This window comes from Homalodisca vitripennis, chromosome 6 (assembly GCF_021130785.1).
Source record: "Homalodisca vitripennis isolate AUS2020 chromosome 6, UT_GWSS_2.1, whole genome shotgun sequence".
NCBI classification, from domain to species: Eukaryota; Metazoa; Arthropoda; class Insecta; order Hemiptera; family Cicadellidae; genus Homalodisca; species Homalodisca vitripennis.
The window spans coordinates 32,349,690-32,370,462 of NC_060212.1; the positions used below are offsets into that span (position 1 = coordinate 32,349,690).

A 20,773-nucleotide genomic window follows, 5' to 3' on the forward strand; every position below is an offset into this window, starting at 1 on the left:
CGAAAACAATTGTTCACAGGCCTAAAGCTCAAGATTACCGTAGTTTTCAAGATTATCATTTCAATTCATAAGTGAATGAAATGTTGGATGAATTATAATTAATTCTTTAATGTGTCACGCTTCATTTGAATTTGAGGCCAATCGCACCATCTATTTTTTTATTCTTTGTCAATCCTGAATGAGTGTAGGTGACCTGTGTAGTCTTGATACTTTATAAGGTTTACAGAGGATCATTAAATTAATAGCTCTGTAGTCAGAGAATTTAAGGACCATAAATTTGAATTGAACTTCTAACAAGCCAGGGATTGGTAAATTTGGTCTGATTGTGTTGGCCGAGAGACAAACCCGATTGTCAGTTCCTACGCTGACTCTGATTGAAATATCGCAGTCAATCTAGAGTTATTCCCTTATGTATACTGGCTGGAAAGTGGGCGCTTGGATGAATGAGCAAAGTCTGCACAGGGCAGTCTTAATCAAACCTAAAAATCTCATGCGATTCGACTCATACAATACATCAGCCATTCGACAGTGACTCAGTCTATGGACTATAAAACCCACATCTAGACGAGGAAGAGTGCTGCTCTATTAGCATCTCGATGCGAACATTTGCGCATGCCAGCAGCACCAAAAGGTCTTCCGGAAAGGTAAGGATAGCCGCAGGTCTCGTAAAGGGTCCGGTTCGATTACTCCACCGATCGTTGGCCCAACGACCCAAACATTACTTTAGTTTAAAATAAGAGGGTCGTTGGCCCAACGATCAGTGGTGTAATCGGACTGATTTGTTTCATAAAGTAAAACATAACTAAAATGGGTCGTTGGCCCAACGAACCGTATTTACAATTTAAACAGTAAATTTACAATCAAGGTTCGTTGGTCCAACGATCCTAAATTTACTTACAAATACTAATAACGTATATGGTTCGTTGGGCCAACGACCCTATTGCAGTAACAAGTTAAATTGTAGAATGCAGGTTCGATTACACCACTGTTCGTTGGGCCAACGACCCGTTTTATAATTTATAGAGGTTCTATTAGTCCACTGGGTCGTTGGCCCAACGACCCGATCAAATAAAACATTGCATTTCAAATGAAAAGGGTCGATTACTCCACTGACCGATTAGTCCACTATGGACAAGGGCAGGCGGTACGGCAGCCGCTCTTCCTGCACTGTTGGAATTTTATCTTCATTATGAGCGTGAATACATTTGATGAAAATATAAATATATATAACTATAAATGTTATTATAAATTATATATTAATTAAATCCAGGTATGAGGTAACTTGTACATTATTAATATTTTTGTCGGTAAAGAAAAAATTACATTGGTTAATATAAACGTATATTTTTAGTTATAATTTCTTCTACATCATTGACGTGACTAAACAAATATATGTTTATATAAAATTTGTATAAACGGCAAAATCGTGATTTAATGTTTATTTAAACTACATTAGTATCGATTTTTTATCATATACATATACATGTACAAGTAAAAGAACCGGCCAATTCTCTTAAAAAAGCCAATGTATAATGTTCTGAAGCATTTAAACATTTTCGTGTATCTGGTACATTTCTTCAGATGGATATAAACTACATTTACAGTACATATTAGAGGTAACTATCAATCATTAAAGCTTAATTGAGAATATGTTGCCAACTTTAAAATAGAAGCCTCTGAAGAAGTAATGTTGATTGTTAATGGGATGTGAGAGAAGGCATTACATTATCCTATACCGGGTATTCTATATGAGATAATCTATAAACGTAATGCACCTGTTAGACTCTTAGTTATAAGTAGAATAGTGTAATTTGTGGTAATATATTAGAAATATAATTTTATTAGTGATGTCGCAAAAAGAATTCAAATTTCACATGCAACTGTGAAAGTACAGTACTACTAGAGCTTTAATGTCCTATAAGTTCAACATTATTCTTTTGATGGGGTCTTCTTCAGTTTATTTCCAAGTTGAAACATGCAAACTTGAATTGATGTATCCGTGACAAACCTTGTTATAATTATTAATAGTTTTAATGTGAAGTAAACGTTTTCTTTGGCGTCTTCATTGTAGCTTTGTACGCTGTGATGGCTGAGGAGAATAGTGATAACTATCGACCGTGACATGAAGTCGCAGTCATTTACATGATTTTATTAAGTTTTCATTGAGCCCTGTGGTTTACTTTTACAGTTAATTTACATAATAAAAGATGGTAAACGGATTAGGTCTTCGGTTTACACGGCCGGTGTCATAACCAACTGTTTTGGTCTAACCGTGGAAAGCTACCTTCCACCACAATATTTTTCCGGTTTAAGATCTGTTGTTTAAGATAGTTCCCCACATAAAAACCGATACATTGTAAGAATTTAAGTATCGTTTCGACGAGGTGTAAACTGCACAACACATCAAATATTATCAAATCATATAGCTCGTGTTTTAGTATTTAAGGTTATTTAACAACTATCGAGAAGTCTTCCATGAAATTTTTAAAACCTTCAAATTTGTGTACATTATTTACATTTACTCTATATCATTTTCCAGTATGACTTAGACAGTGAAGCAGTGGACCTGTACAGAAGGAGAATCAATCGTGGCCATTAGGCAAACTAGGCGGCTACCGAGGACGACAGCTTTAAGGGGTGGCTAAAAGAAAACAATTACAAGAATGTGTATAAATTACTTTACAGAAACCGAGCCAAAAAATACATAAAACAGGCTTGTGTCACTTTAAAATTCAACCTTTATCATATCAAACATTACTTAAAGTGTCAGCGTAAACCTTAGGTAAATTGAATATAGTACAATAAACCTTTGTAGTTACCCTCTGAATGTGAAATTGAAGACGGCAACAGTTTTAGTGTTGTGTTCGGAGTTGGGCGTGATGTGGCCTCGAAAAGCATATTGTCGCATCGCTTCTATAACCCCATTACTACTACTTGTCTAAACTTTTACTCAAGTCGGAGGATTGATCAGTCATTAGGCTAGTTTTGAGGGTTTTTTATCGACTCTGTGTAATTTTTATTAGCGGTATCTAATGTTGCTTGATTATGCGAGCATCCCGTATGTAAGAGGACACGCTAGTGGATGCTGCCTGCTCTTCCGAGGCTCTATATTTAACATGGAGCAAAAATTCAATGGAAAATAGGCACTTGACTTGTCTCAAACTTGATTTCTCAATCTTTCATTCCACAAACAGACTTTATAGTTGAACGCCTGGGGGTTTTGACTTCGGATTACAACTACAGTGAATGCATTTATATGGTCGATGTGGTATTTTGTTTTTCAGACTATAAATTGCAATGTTTATCAAATTCTTTATCTAGGTTTTTTCATTGTTTAAACAAATTACTATAAAAATTCATCTTTGAGCATCTAGTTTTGCTCTAAATCGTATTTTTCAAATTATATGTGAAATTTCACCTAAATAGATGTAGAGAAACATCTATTAAGAACACCACTACTCTTTGTGTGTTTTTGATTATATTTAGGGTTGTCGGGCTCTTGAAATGTAGTAAAACGTGGAGGGAAGAGCGGAGCTGCAGGTGCAAAGTACAATGGAAATATGTAATATAAAAGATAATATACATGTCGCCTTATTTTCAGATTTTAGGACTGTACGTCCACGCCTAGTTTGACGAGGGTGGCTGACGTCACTTTTCTGCAGGGTAGGACAGTTAGTCCACGCTGATACCTGTGGACTAACTGTCCTTCTTTTCAAAACTGACCTGGCCGTGCATTAGTTTTTCTACCTGCACTTATTCTTTATTCTGGTCAGTGATGCTTCCACTACATTCGCACAGCGTACTGCTAAAGCAGTAAATATTAACAACAGTTTACTCAAGCTACCACATATCTTAACGGGATTATATCTTAACGAATATCCATATTTCCATTATATTACTCTCTGATTAATTTGGCATTGTCCTAATGAATCATAAACATCTACAGTAAGTTTGTATTAGTTATTCCTTATATTGGACCATCGTTTGTATAATACTGTATATACCAGTAGACACGTTACTCGTAGTACACGTTAATTGAAATGGATGGTTTATTGTTTTATTAACATTGTTAATAGTTAAAATAACAATTTAGTTCATATCTAATATATCATTTTTAAAATTGTACCAAATTAAGTTAAATAGATACGAAGACAAAATATTTTATTACATTAAATAGTGGCTCTTGGCATATAATCCAAACAGTAAACAAAACATCTTCCTACACAGACATACTAACTTACATAATAGTGACCTGATGTCGCTAACGATTCGTTGTAAATATCACTCAAACAGGAATTCGATGAACGGCTAAAAAATGTGTCTAGTTTCATTCAAACTTCCAATTGCTATTCATCTCTATATCCCGCTGCGAAAACATTTAACGTTATTTCAAATAGTGATCCCGGAACGACAGGAGATAACATGTTTAATTACTAGCAGTTATAAGAACTTCGAACGCACCAAATTCTTAAATTTATTCTTAAACCCTATTAGTTTTATTCTCCTTTAAAATAAACCGTTAAGCGTTAAAAGGTTTAAAATTTGGCGTTTAGTTAATAAAAAAAGCCCTAGTTAATGTTGCTTTATTTTCTCGAACAAGGTACAAACAAACTTCTGAGAAGCCTACTTCTGTCAAAAGTCAAATAAACTATGCGTTTTATAACTATATAACAGTTATATAGTACATTCCTTTGATGTCTGCATACAGTACTCAACATGCATACTCAATATTTACTAAAGTGTACAGTTAAAAGTAGATTTGTAATAAAACTTTTAGTTTTCTTATCTAAATATTTGTCTTACTTGTGCTCAACAGTGGTCGCAAAAAAATGTTTAAATAAGAAGTGTTGTTATTATCAAGCTTACTCTATGCTTTCACGACTAAATGTAAGGTAATTTATGATTGTGCTACTATAAAACAATGTTTACACAGGACAATTGACTAAAGTTAACAGGCTCTTATACTATTATATAAATGTCTTGTTCTCTTTACCTGATTTTTCTGTGCATTCTTACGATATTTTAATCGTTGTTCTCCTAGTCGGAGCGAAAACATATTCAATAAACCAAAGACCACTATAATCGTTACAGACATTCTTAAGTTAGAAATGGCGTAACTAACCTGACTTTATTTTATGTATATCATTTTGTTTCATTCTTTTTGCAGCTGTCTTATGTAGTGTACTGAAAACTATTTAGCAGATATAGAGTTTAGATCTCGAAACATCCATTCAAGTGCTGCAGTGTGAGTACGACGATCTTTTGTCAACCCCTCGTCAAAAGAATCCCGTGAGTCGGACAGTGGGTCCCAGGCCGGGACCGCGGACCCACTGTCCACCCCTTAAGAAGTAGGTAAGAAATGCTTCCGGCAGTTTTATGATGTGGACCTACAGTCCGTTTACCTTCTGGATTACTTCTTTTAAAGTCACCACAATTAGAGTCTCCCATGACTTGGTATTTTAAAATTAATAATGCGTGTAGTAATGAAGGATTGTATCCCTTAATTTCCATTATGTCTGGTTCTCAGGCACCCGGCACAATTGCACAATACCATTGTGATGGCTCTCTTCCTGTCGTCGCCATTGTGAATATATTGTGTCCTTAAGTGCTTCTCAAATTTACGTGTTCCACGCGATTTAGAAGGCCACCAAACTGAGGTGACATCGCATTGCTTCATTTTGTGTTAGAAATAGTTGTACAGAAAATAATAGCCTACATTTTAATTTATAGGCCTAAGTAATAATACATTAATAATATTCCTAAATGCAATCAATTGTAATAAAAGAATATTTTATTAGTAATTCTACTAGTTTGAACTATTTCAACAATCTCGAACACTGTTTCCAAAGTTTCCAAGAAAAGGTCAATAATTAGCCTACAATTGGTAGGCTACCAAACCTAACCTAGCCACGAACCTCGTGATTTATTTTATCAATGGCTAAATCCTTATTGGTACATAATAGGTCTACTTGTTGGCCTTGCATCGGATATCTTCACAGCTGGCAAATCATTATTGCTTATAGCCATATATTATTAAGCAAAAAATGATCCTTTCAGAAATAATCAACAAGGTATATGGCGCTTAATGTTAGTAACATTCTTACTGTATACTCGTATATGCACATATTAATCACTTGTGCTTGTTATCCAGACAGGTGTGTGAGTTAAATTACTTTAATTTGATAATTGAGTACCACCTTGGCCTGTGTCAGTTACACAAGAGATAACCAATGCGATGCTTTAAATTGAGGCAGGCAAAATTGAGCGATCGTGCTGCCATCTGTGGAGTGAGAGGTCAACTAGCAAGAACGGTAACAATCAGTTACGTGGCGCATCCCTAGCGTCGGACCTCAGAACTAACTAAAAAACCCACCGGACCTCAACACACCTCGTACGTGTGAATTATTTATTTTCTGTGTAACTAATATAATCAAATATACAACTTTTGTTTCAAATATTACAATCAAAGGTACAACTGAACATGATCTCCAAAATAGGGCTATCACACAAATCTGCTCAAAAATAACGCCACAAACACACGGGTCAAGAACTTTTTAAGGAATAAAATGGGGCATTACTCTATCCACTACGGGAAAATATCAGTTGTCTGGACTCCCCCAAAATCTTTTCCTGGCTAAGTTCTTGCATGACTCTGATGATGTCATGACACGCCATCTGGTAATGGAAACATGGAAAGACGTGAAGTTCAGTCCTCGGTACCATTCACGTGCCTTTGCAGAATAACGTGGAAAACTCGACCTCAGATCACGTTGGACGATCTGTACGTTGGAAAAGCACCGATCGGAATTGCTCTCGGTTATCAATGTGGGCTTTGGTGGCGCCTAGGCGCCACCCCCATTTCTTGCGGAAGAAGAAAAACATCTTTCGAGCACCTGAATTTTAGCTCACATCACGAGAACACTTTGGAAGGTTCCTTATTTTCTATTCATAATACGTACATACGTGTGGAGTTTGATTTTAGCTCCAGTTCACCTTTCCTTTTATTGAAGCATCTGGTATCTGACGTTGTCACAGACTAGACTCCTGGAATCTGGAGTCATATAGGCTATGTCTGAAGAGATCCAAAGAAAATCGACGACGAAGAAGCTCAAAACGAAACATGTACATCGTTTTGACATCACAGACATCTATAAATAGGTGAAGTCGTAGTCTCATTGTCTCATCAATGCGTACATACACATTTATTTCCTTATATGACGCAATAACTAGTAATAGATAGGGACAGAGAGGTCTCCGTATAATTCCAATGTTCCCTTTTTGTGTTTGAAAAAAAGCGGAAGATCAAGACTTGCTACTGTCCTGCCACACAGCAAGCCGAACCCCCACTAGTGCCATATAACCCAATACTCCACAGCTCCGCTTACCGCTGAGGGTTTTCCTGCCAAAATTGCAAAATGCCGAGCACAGGTCGGGTGAGTGTAACCCGACACGGGATGAAACCGTACCCGTTGTGTCACATAGACCGCCACAGCTGCAACGGCCGGCGGTGTCACCGGTGGCGTGTGTGACAATGGTGGCAGTTTGCGCAATTCCGCCGCAGGCCAGGTACTGCGCAGGGAAACGCGGCTAATTTTAGCCTTGCGCACACTGTACGCTCGTCCTCATCTTGCACGGCCGCGTCCTCATGTCGACAACACTGCGATGGAGCCGTGGAGGTCGTATGGAGGTCATGTATCCATTTCTCTGGCCACAGCCACGTGTAGATCTACCGGCTGTGGAATTCCCAGGCGGCGAGATTTACTCAAGAGTTTAACTAGGGCTAATAGTAAGCCATATCAGTATAGCGTAATAGGTTTCGCTGAGGTTACTTGAAAAAGTGATTCTTGGATGTTCTTCGGACAGATTTACAGACATACAGACTATCATACAGAACAGGGATTTTTACATTCCACGGCATAAAAAAATCAATTTTGGCAGCCTTCTAAGTGACAGGCTGCGGTAACTCTGCATGGTTGGGTATGCACCATCATAGAACTAATTCTTTCTATGCAGAAATGAAGTTTCATATAATATAACAATTTACAGATGAAATATTTCTCGAGATAGATATCATTATGGTACATTCATGTTTGTGTTAATTTATTTAGGTTTAATAACAGTGTTTAAATAATAAACAGCTCAAATAATAATTATGAATTATGTTACGATTTGAAACTAACATGCTTTTTGGCTCATAAATTACAGAAATGTCAGTAACAGTCATTTAGTCAATTTCTAAGTTATACTAAACAGCTGATTCCAACAACGAGTGCAGTGAAATATCAGTCAGGTTTACCAACTATCCGAGTACGGTAGTAGACTAAAAACTAACTCCCTTCATACAACCATACAAAAACAGGATTTTATTAATTATTTGACAAAAATCACGAAGAAAGCATAACATAATATGTTGTATTTTTTAAATAAGTAAAAATCTACTTTCTTTTGACTAGGTAAAAATAGGTTGTTGTATTAAAAAAAATACTGTAACCTTAAGCTTCTGCTAACTAGTTTTGAAAAATTGTCCACTACAATATTTTAAACTAGAAAAAATTTCATGCACATTTAATGTAAAAAAATGTTTCAATATAGCTTCTAATAAAAGAGCTGCGACAGTGAAATTTTTGAGAAAAAACAGTATTTTGAGCGCAGCGAGCAACCAATAATCAACTTAACCACGTTAATTTGTTATTACTCACAACTTTGTCCATTTAATCTTTGCTGTATCTCTTATAGTTTCCAAGGTCCCTTCAGTTCATAAAATTTGGAAGACACGGTATATTGAAAAATAGTGTTAACTTTAAACAATTACACAAATAAAGAATTTATATATATATATATATATATATATATATTTTATTTAATAGCTGAGCTTACACGTGTGTAATACATTGGCGACTTTCAAACTGAAATTCGTGGAATTTAAAGGGAAATGGACTGCATAGGCTACATTGCATAGTTGTATTTATTCTGATAGCTGGATATATAAAAATAAATACGTTTCCCGTCTTTACCAAGAAGCGATATCCACAATCAAAGTAGAATATAAAAAATAACAGTCATATTACAGGCTATGTTCAGATTTTTATTAGTAGGCTATATTAAACACGTGGAATCACAACCCAAAGACTTGTTCTGGAAATGAGGAATCCTCAAAATGAACTCAAGCTGTGACCGACATTTAACCGGTTTGACTCCTCTTGAAAAAGTGTTGCTGATCTGTCGTATTTTCGTTTCCTGGGTGGGCCAGTGGCCTTTGATAATTTGGCCTGGATCCAGCTGTTGCATCATGATACAGACTGTCGGCTCGACCCCGCCTCCGCGCACTTCCCACCTCTGAGGTGTTATGTATCAGTGACACATCTCGGATCTCAGGTGACTTGCGGAATGATCTAGGGCGCATTCTGACACGATCGCTGTCGTAAGGCTTCTCTCGCGTCTCGTGGCCACCAACAGGGTCCTCCGTCAACGAGCCTTAGCCTATATTAAACGACACTCACCATCATCAACGGTTATGATTTATTGTTTTAGGAATAGGTAGCTCAGGGGCGTATACAAAGGCGAATTCAGGGGTAAAGCCCCCCCTAAAAATTTAGAAAGACAAAAATTAAAATTGCATCTGATAGTTTTTTTACGCTAGAATACATTCATGAGATATTTTAACAATTACATACATTTCAACAATTTCCCGGGGAAAGATTCTAGAACCCCTGATTTGGAGGGGGGTATTGTATACCTCCTAAACCACCCCGTGTATCAACCCCCCTCGGAAAAGATTTTCTATATACGTCAATGATGTAACTAGTTAGCTAAATTCATAGTCCATTAAGGTACATTCCCTGAATACAAAAATATAAACAATACGAAATGGTAGACATTAAAATTAGAACATTTAGGCAATTTTTGTAATCCGGCACAAATAAAAAAACATGTGACATTTTTACAGCATAAACATAGCGTATAGCATCACGGTGTGGCGTGTTTTTTTATTAATTAAATTAAATGTCATTATGAAAAACGTGTATTTTTCTTAAATTACGTTTAATTAAAGAGTAAAATTTTCTTAAATCATATGTGAATAAAAACAATTGACACTCTCTGAAGAATAACTCATTTATATACTGTAAACATATCTATCTTCAGCCTTTTCTATTTGGGCCTGAGTTATAAATTTTCTAAAAAAATAAACATTTATTGGACACTGAAATGTACTAATTGCTGTGTGTGTGGCAGGTAGATTGAACAATCTTTTTTGAAGGATGGAGGAGACATTAAGACTTTAAAGGTAAAAACAAAAGTATCTTTTATCTACGATCAGATATAAATTAAATAGTCTTTGAAAATTACTGCGTTAGGGCCACTTGATTTCTAAACACTTAAACAATGTTAGGACTTTGATTTTGATTCAAATTTTTGGAGTCTTATTAATACACTTGTCATTAACATAAAATGTATTACAATAATAGCATCAATAAATTTATTAATTATTAAACTTCATAAAGCAAAGCCATATGTAGGCTGATAATAGTAAACACAGAGTTATGTACAAGTTATAACTCCTTATCCACTCTTGTAATACAATGATAACACCAGACACCTTATCTACTCCACCGTTAAAGTCTCTTGAATCATTGAATTCAATTTGACACTTCGTCAAAAACTTGAATGTAGGATAGATAGTCTACCTACATTTTGTTTAAGGGCTAGTTGTTGTGAAATGACCTTGAGTTTTATCCAATAAGAGCAGTGATAATTCTCAAACACTGTCTTTATTTTAATTTGGGTACTATAATTATGGTAGATGTCTCATTTGAAATGATTGAAGCAACCGAGTATTCAACACTTAAGTGTATTTGTTCCTTTTGAACATCTTGGTGACGTGATTTAGGTTCATGTCTAAAACATCGTAGTACGGTTAATCTCGCAGCTGATTAGACCATGAGAACACTGCTTCGTCTAGATTAAAGTGGATAGCTTCTGTCTGGGTAAACCAGACTGAACTCTTCTGAGTCTTTGATGTTGAAACGGTGCAGAGTTCGTTTTGAACTATTGTTTTAATCTCTTCAGACTGACTTGGGCTCCAGATTCTAGGAGTAAAGTCTGTGACAGTGTCAGATTTTAGACGCTTCACTCAGCCGAAGGTGAAATGGAGCTAACTATATAGATCAGCTTGACGTGGAGAGCGAAATAAAGATTGTAGCAAAATGAAATTATGCAGTGTTCCAACCATGTGACAGCATCGCGAACCTGAATTACACGGCAGGCCGGAACTGGTCTGTCACATGCAATCTGCAACAATCACTTCCGGCGATATCACATGCTGCTTTCTATCAGGTATTGTGCAGCAGAGTCTCTGTGTGGTTGGTAATGAGAGGCGCAGAAAGGGGTAAATTCGCAAAGCTTTCAAATTCTAGAATACATTCGTAACGTAACTTACCCACCATGATGAAAATCGCACATAGTTTTTCCAAATAAAATAAGCACATTTGACAAAAAGGACTAATTTGGACACGGAAATAGCCCCATAACTCCTAAACTTGAAGAAGAAAGGTAAAAATTGGAATCTCGTTCGTTCTGAAAAGGCTGTACCTTAATGAAATCCGAAAGGAATAAAAATCATCTCATCCCCCAAAATTTTAGGTTGCAGACTATACAGTGTCTGTTTTCACATAAAGTACAGACAGGACAATTAAAAAATTTCAAAATAGTATAATAGGTATAAACTCCATGACAGTTTTATACAAAAAAACAATAGTAAGGACGGATTCCCCATAACGAAGAGTCCGATGACTCTGGTTATTTTTTAGTATCTTGAATATTGCAAGAACAACTAAAAAAGTGAAAGTAATATTTTGAAATGGTCTCTAGACATATTTTTTTATATTTTACACGCGACTTTATGATACGATGCAATACCCAATGCTATAAAATAAAACATTTTCACGCACAAAAATATATATCACAATACAAAAAGTAGAATAAAAACAACAACAATTCTTTTTGTTTTACTTATAAACGGATGAGAATTTACACTAAAAGATACTTAGCAGCTAAAAGAGGAGAACGCATTATATTAAAACTGTTTGGTTTTTTTTACAACTTAGGTTTGGCAGCTTATGTACAGGGACTGTTTACATGAGGCAGTGGTGTATATAGAACATTATTTTGGAGGGAACCGATACAAGGGGTGATTTAAGAGGTTTAAGAAAGTCCAAAAAACAGGGTTCTACGTGCAATTCTGGAAATTTAAGACCTCATGAATGAGTTCTAGCGTAAAAACAACTATTATTTGCAATTTTAATGTTTAATGTCTTTCCAAATTTTAGGGAGGGGGGAGCTCGACCCCCCTGAACTCGCCCTTATATACACCCCTGAGCTATCTAATCCTACAACAATTAATCATAGCCAGTGAAGATGGTGAGTATAGGCTAAGGCTCGTTGACGCAACGACCCTGTTGGTGGCCACGAGACGCGAGAGATGCCATACGACAGCGATCGTGACACAATGTGCCCTAGATCATTCCGCAAGTCACCTGAGATCCGAGATGTGTCACTGATACATAACACCTCAGAGGTGGGAAGTGTGCGGAGGCGGGGCCCTGGAATCTTTCACAATGACATTGTTGAAACATCAAGTATGGGTTAAACCTTGAAACAAACTAACAGGTGCAATTCTTATGTTTGTATTTTTAAATTTCGGAGGGGAACCTTGAGCGCCCTGAGCCCCCTTATATATGCCCTTGCCATGAGGACAGGTACTTTAGGCTACTTACCCCATAGCGTGTACTTGTTCCATAATGCAGATGACCGCAAGGGTCATCTGTAACCCTCGCGTCACCATCTGTAAACAAGAAACATAATTATAAGTATTGCTGCATGTGTCTAAACTTGAACTCACCACATTCGATAACGGCTAATAAACACAACAGTCCCAATATGCTTAAAACTCATTAACCATTTCAGCACGTCCGTTGTAACCGACGTTTTTAACACAATACATTAAAAATATAATACATTATGTTTTACATGTATTTCATATCAATTCGCATGGAAAATAAGCGTACTTTCTGTTAAGCATGCTACAAGATGCACAAATGACACAGACATAATAATATTACATGCCCATACACACAGCTCATCAATCACAAACAATGACTAAAGTTTACGATCAAGTTGGTCCGTTGACAATGAGAAAGAGTACCTAAATGACAACTTTGGTTTTTCTTTTTTCGTGTATATATTTGTTAGTAGGCAAAATTAAGTTAGGCGTACTATTTTTTGTTATACAGTATCCTACATTGTTATATAATTATTATTATGGCTATCACTCATAAGAAAAGAAGTAAAATCCATAATGGAAATGGACATTTGGTAATGAAGATATACATTTTAGTTTTATACCAGATTTTCGATAATCTGATGCTATCTCCTTTGTTGAGTTATTTTTATTCTTAGTGATTTGTAAGGTTTCTCTTATTAATCGCTTATTAATCGTAGGGTAATGGTAAGATATGTTGTAAATACTTCCGTTTTATAAAATGATATGGAATGTTTTGTTTGTAAATATGTTTCTCTATGGCCGATGTTTCTGGACAATGACGTTTCGTGAGCTACTTCACTAACTCGTGTAATCATTAAACGTTTTTCTGTCCCAGAGTAAACTGAGTCAGGACTAATAAAATTTCATAGATTCCAGGATTCCAGACTTACAAAGTGTACTCGTGTCCACTATTGGTCTCAAACAGTTTTTCAATTTTGGGCCGCTCGAATATTGGGGAACATTTGCATATCTTCGTAATCCCTTAAATTTACAATATCGAAGCGTCAAGAGACCACGGTGAAGGTTGAGATGCAGCACTGCTGTAGTGAAGATGGGAAAGGTCCGCTCTTTGTGTTTATAGATCGTAATTTACTTTCTCCTGCGGAGATAAGCGAGCGCGTGGTAGCGTGGCTAGGGACCGTGATTCCGCCGTGGGGCGGGGGCCGGCTAGGCGTGGTGGCTACCGGCGACAGGTAACTAACTGCCCGTGGACAGTTTGGTAGCCTGATACACAACACCAGTCGCCACACTCAACAATACAACACAATGCAAGGTGTTGAATGCCGGACTACGGTAATTACCACCGTTAAAGTCTCCAAATGTTATTGTTACCAAACCAATTGATGCCTTCGTAAAAAGGTTGTTCTAGTATTTAGTTTATACAGTATTAACAAGGACACGATATTTTGTCGTATCTAGAGGAAGACTCTTCTTACGAAACGTGAGAATTTGAATAAAGAAAGTTCTAAATACTGGCAACTGAACCTCACGAAACTTTCCAAGAGTACACCTCTTTTTGAAAACTGTGTGTCGGCCACTTTTACGATTGAGATGGGTGTTTCCCTCTTTATGCAACAATCAATGTTTTTCTAATAAGTATTGTTCTAATAATCCATTTATACTTAGACACTGAATTTCCTCTTTTGTATCAAATGTTTATTTACCAAACATCAAGACTTATCACAACCAATATTGATAACTTTCTATTTAGGCTTTCGTTTCTAAACAAATACGCCTATTTTAGGCATCGTTGCTTATCGCTCCGTTATCATTTCAGATATCGCCTCAATTAAAAGCACTCGCGAGATAATAAACAATACATATAAACAAACACTGTAAAACAATTCTCAGAAATGTTTTAACTACTGGTTCTGAATATAGACGGACTTCTTCCTCCGATATGAAAGAATATTATTAGAAGAAAATGTTGTAGAATGCATTACGCTTTGTTTAAAACCTTTTCTAACGTTCATATTGGTCACAAACTCAAATTACACAATTTACCGAGTCCCGAAGTAAAAAAAACTGTAGCCTATCAAGCCAAAATATTTCGTGACTGCAGTTCACATACATACACACAGTATTGTTTCTTTTTCTTTTAAGAAAATGACTTTCGCCAAACCACAGCGAGTGTGAAAAGGCCACGCGCTGAATTAAAACACCTACTCACAGAACATAATCATCGTTGAATTATCACCAAGAAAATAGGGTTATAGGTCAGGGTTCACAGGATAAGTTAAATTATATTGTAAAAGAACGATGACAGGTTCAAAATGTGTGTTCATAATTTATCCAGCTACCAGTTCAAACAATGCAGCCTATTTATCAATGAGCCAAAAAAAACTTCTCAAAGAAAAATAAAACTAACGAACTTATAACGAAATATTCCAAATCCACGTTCAATTTTGTTGAGACTCCTACAGTTAGCATCATAGATTGGCTGAAGAGTTACCGTACGATAAAGGAAGATTTTAACCCGGCAAACCTATTAAACATGTATCCGATACTATAGATCAGGGCCGGCTCTAGGCCCATACCAACCGTTCCACCGTAATGAAAATATTAAAAATATACAATATAAAATAGCTTTCACTTTACAATTAGATCTATAACGAGAGTTGCTACCTTTCCATTGTATAACTAGTCTGATGAATTCCGGAAAGCTACCGCGTTACAGTCACTTCTTCCGAAAACCGTTCTTCTGAGAACTGAAAAGAAGATTCTCTATAAAACTGGGAACTGGAAAGAAGATTCTCTATAAAAATAACGATTGTGTAATGTCAGCAGTGAATTCAAGATTCCGGGAGTACATTTTCTTCAATCTTACTATAAGAAAAAAATAAACAATCTCTCGCATGGTTATAATATTCTTTATAATTTTAGCATGACATAGAATTTGAAAATTTAAAGAGTATTTAGTTTAAAAAAATCTGCATACCGTTTTAAAAGTGATAAATTTGTATTTGTTTCTTTCTTTCGACCACCCTAAGACGGAACAGAATCTGTTTGCCTCAGTGGTGCTGTTGAAATATTTCCGGAGCCGATCTTCACTGATAAGATTATCCATCGATACATTGCAGATATTTTGTATCCACATAGTTTCTGACTGACAAAATCCGTTAGCCTATACGAATAGGTTTCGGTTCAGATACAGATTTTCCAGATATCATTGATTCATACCAAAATTAATAATCTCTGGTAATAAAGTGAGTCAAACGGTTTCACATGGATTTAGAACCACGGAGATGTCGATCTTTGCTAAATTAGAAGTCCGATGTCAAGTTTCATCCTGAAAAATAACAGAATCTAAAAATGTCCTGTAGTTATAAGTTGTAGAAAACGAACACTACGTTTCTAAACCTGGTATCTGACCTCTTCCTCAGGTTTCAAATTCTAAATATGATAGATACAACGTTATAACCCCACAGTTCAATCCAGGATGCGACCATTCAAGTATGACTTAACCCATTAACCGCACAAGGCATTAATAACGCAGGAAGATCGGTTCCAGTACACTAAACTTGTAACTGTTCTCTCGACCTCCGAGTACCTGGAATGAAGAACTGCTCCGCCAGGTCTCATGCTTTGTGTATTGAATGAGCTAACGGCAACAACGCTAATAGCAAAGCTTGTTTACACAAACACTGCTCTGTATCTAGCTCGAGAGCGGCAATACGTCTGTCGAGAGCTCAAGTGAACGTTACTTGTGACGTAGTGGCCCTGCAACTTGAAACTGCCCACGTTGTTTAGTCTACGGGCCTACGCCACTCTCTCCGCTACGCTGCACCGACCTTGCCACGCTGGCTGGATATAGCGTATGACCACACACTACATTGATATTTCTATAAAAAGCTATATTTCGTCCTGTATTCTTTATACACTATCAAAGACTCGTTACTTCTTCAGGAAGATGGCCAAACGTGGATCGGTAGGAAATATTAAATGTAGATTTATAACAAATTGCACACGGTTTTAAAGGGTTTCAAGACGTCAAAAAAGCAATGATATAGAAAAACCCGCAGTTAATGAATCAGATAAAAAGTTGTGGTGATTTAAGAATTTGCTAATTCAATATATATTATTTATTAGAAAAAATTAGTAACAATATTAATAACATTTTACGAAAACTATAACTAAAAATTAAGTTTCAAACCTCACAGCAAGATATTTAATATTTTTTAGCGAACAAAGGTTATTAAAGAGACTTTAAGGTAACAAAGCCTAACTTAATGTTGACTTTGAACCATTATAGTATATACCATAGCAGTTGTTAAACTTTCGGTATATTTCGTCATCGTTTAAAGCTAGTGCATCTAACATCGTTATTATGGGTGTATTCTAACATCGCTGTTCTTATTGCTTCTAATGACGTCATTTATATTGTATTTTAATATAGGTGCTTTGGTTGTATTTTAACATCGTTGTTCTGAGTGTATTCCAACATCGTTGTTCAGGGTGCATTGTAACACAGTTTTCTTGTTGCTACTATTATCCTCATTTATATTGTATTTTAATATAGTTGTTTTGGTTGTATTTTAAAATCGCTGTCCTGAGTGTATTCCAACATCGCTGTTCAAGGTGCATTGTAACACAGTTTTCTTGTTGCATTTAATATCCACATTTATATTGTATTTTAATATAGGTGTTTTAGTTGTATTTTAACACTTGCTGTTCTGAGTGTATTCCAACATCATTGTTCAAGGTACATTGTAACATAGTTCTCTTGTTGCTACTAATATCCTCATTTATATTGCATTTTAATATAGTTGTTTTGGTTGTATTTTAAAATCGCTGTCCTGAGTGTATTCCAACATCGCTGTTCAAGGTGCATTGTAACACAGTTTTCTTGTTGCATTTAATATCCACATTTATATTGTATTTTAATATAGGTGTTTTTAGTTGTATTTTAACACTTGCTGTTCTGAGTGTATTCCAACATCATTGTTCAAGGTACATTGTAACATAGTTCTCTTGTTGCTACTAATATCCTCATTTATATTGTATTTTAATATAGGTGTTTTGGTTGTATTTTAACACTCGCTGTTCTGAGTGTATTCCAACATCATTGTTCAAGGTACATTGTAACATAGTTCTCTTGTTGCTACTAATATCCTCATTTATATTGTATTTTAATATAGGTGTTTTGGTTGTATTTTAACACTCGCTGTTCTGAGTGTATTCCAACATCATTGTTCAAGGTACATTGTAACATAGTTCTCTTGTTGCTACTAATATCCTCATTTATATTGTATTTTAATATAGGTGTTTTGGTTGTATTTTAACACTTGCTGTTCTGAGTGTATTCCAACATCATTGTTCAAGGTACATTGTAACATAGTTCTCTTGTTGCTACTAATATCCTCATTTATATTGTATTTTAATATAGTTGTTTTGGTTGTATTTTAAACACTTGCTGTTCTGAGTGTATTCCAACATCATTGTTCAAGGTACATTGTAACATAGTTCTCTTGTTGCTACTAATATCCACATTTATATTGTATTTTAATATAGGTGTTTTGGTTGTATTTTAACACTTGCTGTTCTGAGTGTATTCCAACATCATTGTTCAAGGTACATTGTAACATAGTTCTCTTGTTGCTACTAATATCCTCATTTATATTGTATTTTAATATAGGTGTTTTGGTTGTATTTTAACACTTGCTGTTCTGAGTGTATTCCAACATCATTGTTCAAGGTACATTGTAACATAGTTCTCTTGTTGCTACTAATATCCTCATTTATATTGTATTTTAATATAGGAGTTTTGGTTGTATTTTAACACTTGCTGTTCTGAGTGTATTCCAACATCATTGTTCAAGGTACATTGTAACATAGTTCTCTTGTTGCTACTAATATCCTCATTTATATTGTATTTTAATATAGGTGTTTTGGTTGTATTTTAACACTTGCTGTTCTGAGTGTATTCCAACATCATTGTTCAAGGTACATTGTAACATAGTTCTCTTGTTGCTACTAATATCCTCATTTATATTGTATTTTAATATAGGTGTTTTGGTTGTATTTTAACACTTGCTGTTCTGAGTGTATTCCAACATCATTGTTCAAGGTACATTGTAACATAGTTCTCTTGTTGCTACTAATATCCTCATTTATATTGTATTTTAATATAGTTGTTTTGGTTGTATTTTAACACTTGCTGTTCTGAGTGTATTCCAACATCATTGTTCAAGGTACATTGTAACATAGTTCTCTTGTTGCTACTAATATCCTCATTTATATTGTATTTTAATATAGGTGTTTTAGTTGTATTTTAACACTTGCTGTTCTGAGTGTATTCCAACATCATTGTTTAAGGTACATTGTAACATAGTTCTCTTGTTGCTACTAATATCCTCATTTATATTGTATTTTAATATAGTTGTTTTGGGTGTATAAGAAACGTTTTGTTCAAGTGTTTTAAAACCATGTACAAACTATATATCCGTATTTATATTTGTAATACTTCCAAAAGGCCTGTGATGTAAACATTCAATTTAATCTAAGGTTTAACTTATATTATTTGAAGAATTCACAAAAAGATTGGGCGTGTCTATACATTTATAGTTTCTTTTCGTAATATCTGAGCGGATTTCACGCGGACGTAGACATCAGATTCTGGAATTTTAAAAAATAACCCGCATTTCGCTGCAAGTCTACACAGTTTCTAGACAGCGGAGTTCTATCTTTCGTACAGGCATATTAGCAAACAATGACAAATAAACAGCAATCAGTAGCGTACATATCAGATTCTGGAGTAAAAGACATATCATTTCGCTAAAAGTCTAGACAGTTTCTAGACAGCGGAGTTCCATCTTCTGTATAGGCCTATTAGCAAACAATGGAAAATAAACAGCAATCAGTAGCGTCCATATCAGATTCTGGAGTAAAACACATAACATTTCGCTGCAAGTCTAGACAGTTTCTAGACAGCGGAGTTCCATTTTTCGTACAGGCCCATTAGCAAACAATGGCAAATAAAGAGCAATTAGTAGCGTACATATCAGAGTCTGGAGCAAAAGATATATACAGCATTTCGCTGCAAGTCTAGACAGTTTGTAGATAGCGGAGTTCCATCTTTCGTACAGGCCCATTAGCAAACAATGGCAAATAAAGAGCAATCAGTGGTGTACATATCACATCATGGGATAAAGAAATATCTCGCATTTCGCTGCAAGTCTAGACAGTTTGTAGACAGCGGAGTTCCATCTTTCGTACAGGCCCATTAGCAAACAATGGCAAATAAAGAGCAATCAGTGGTGTACATATCACATCATGGGATAAAGAGATATCTCGCATTTCGCTGTAAGTCTAGACATGTTCTAGACAGCGGAGTTCCATCTTTCGTACAGGCCCATTAGCAAACAATGACAAATAAAGAGCAATCAGTGGTGTACATATCAAATCATGGAATAAAGAAATTTCTCGCATTTCGCTGCAAGTCTAGACAGTTTGTAGACAGCGGAGTTCCATCTTTCGTACAGGCCCATTAGCAAACAATGGCAAATAAAAAGAACAATCAGTGGTGTACATATCACATCATGGGATAAAGAAATATCTCGCATTTCGCTGTAAGTCTAGACATGTTCTAGACAGCGGAGTTCCATCTTTCGTACAGGCCCATTAGCAAACAATGGCAAATAAAGAGCAATCAGTGGTGTACATATCAAATCATGGAATAAAGAAATTTCTCGCATTTCGCTGCAAGTCTAGACAATTTCTAGACAGCGGAGTTCCATCTTTCGTACAGGCCCATTAGCAAACAATGGCAAATAAAGAGCAATCAGTAGCGTACATATCAGATTCTGGAGTAAAAGATATATCCAGCATTTCGCTGCAAGTCTAGACAGTTTCTAGACAGCAGAGTTCCATCTTCTTTACTAGCCCATTAGCAAACAATGGCAAATAAAGAGCAATCAGTGGTGTTTCTCAGCTAGCATATCCACTCCTACTGTC

General features: G+C 35.8%; 1 protein-coding gene across 2 annotated transcripts in view; it reads right to left on the bottom strand.

Annotated features, from left to right (window-relative positions):
• Positions 1 to 20,773, bottom strand: part of LOC124364219 (CD109 antigen-like) — a 128,742-nt gene that overhangs the window by 86,564 nt on the left and 21,405 nt on the right. For both annotated transcript variants that reach the window (XM_046819536.1, XM_046819537.1), the window contains exon 2: positions 12,774 to 12,841. In XM_046819536.1, the coding sequence (XP_046675492.1) occupies positions 12,774 to 12,841 (68 nt within the window). The remainder of the gene's footprint in view (positions 1 to 12,773; positions 12,842 to 20,773) is intronic.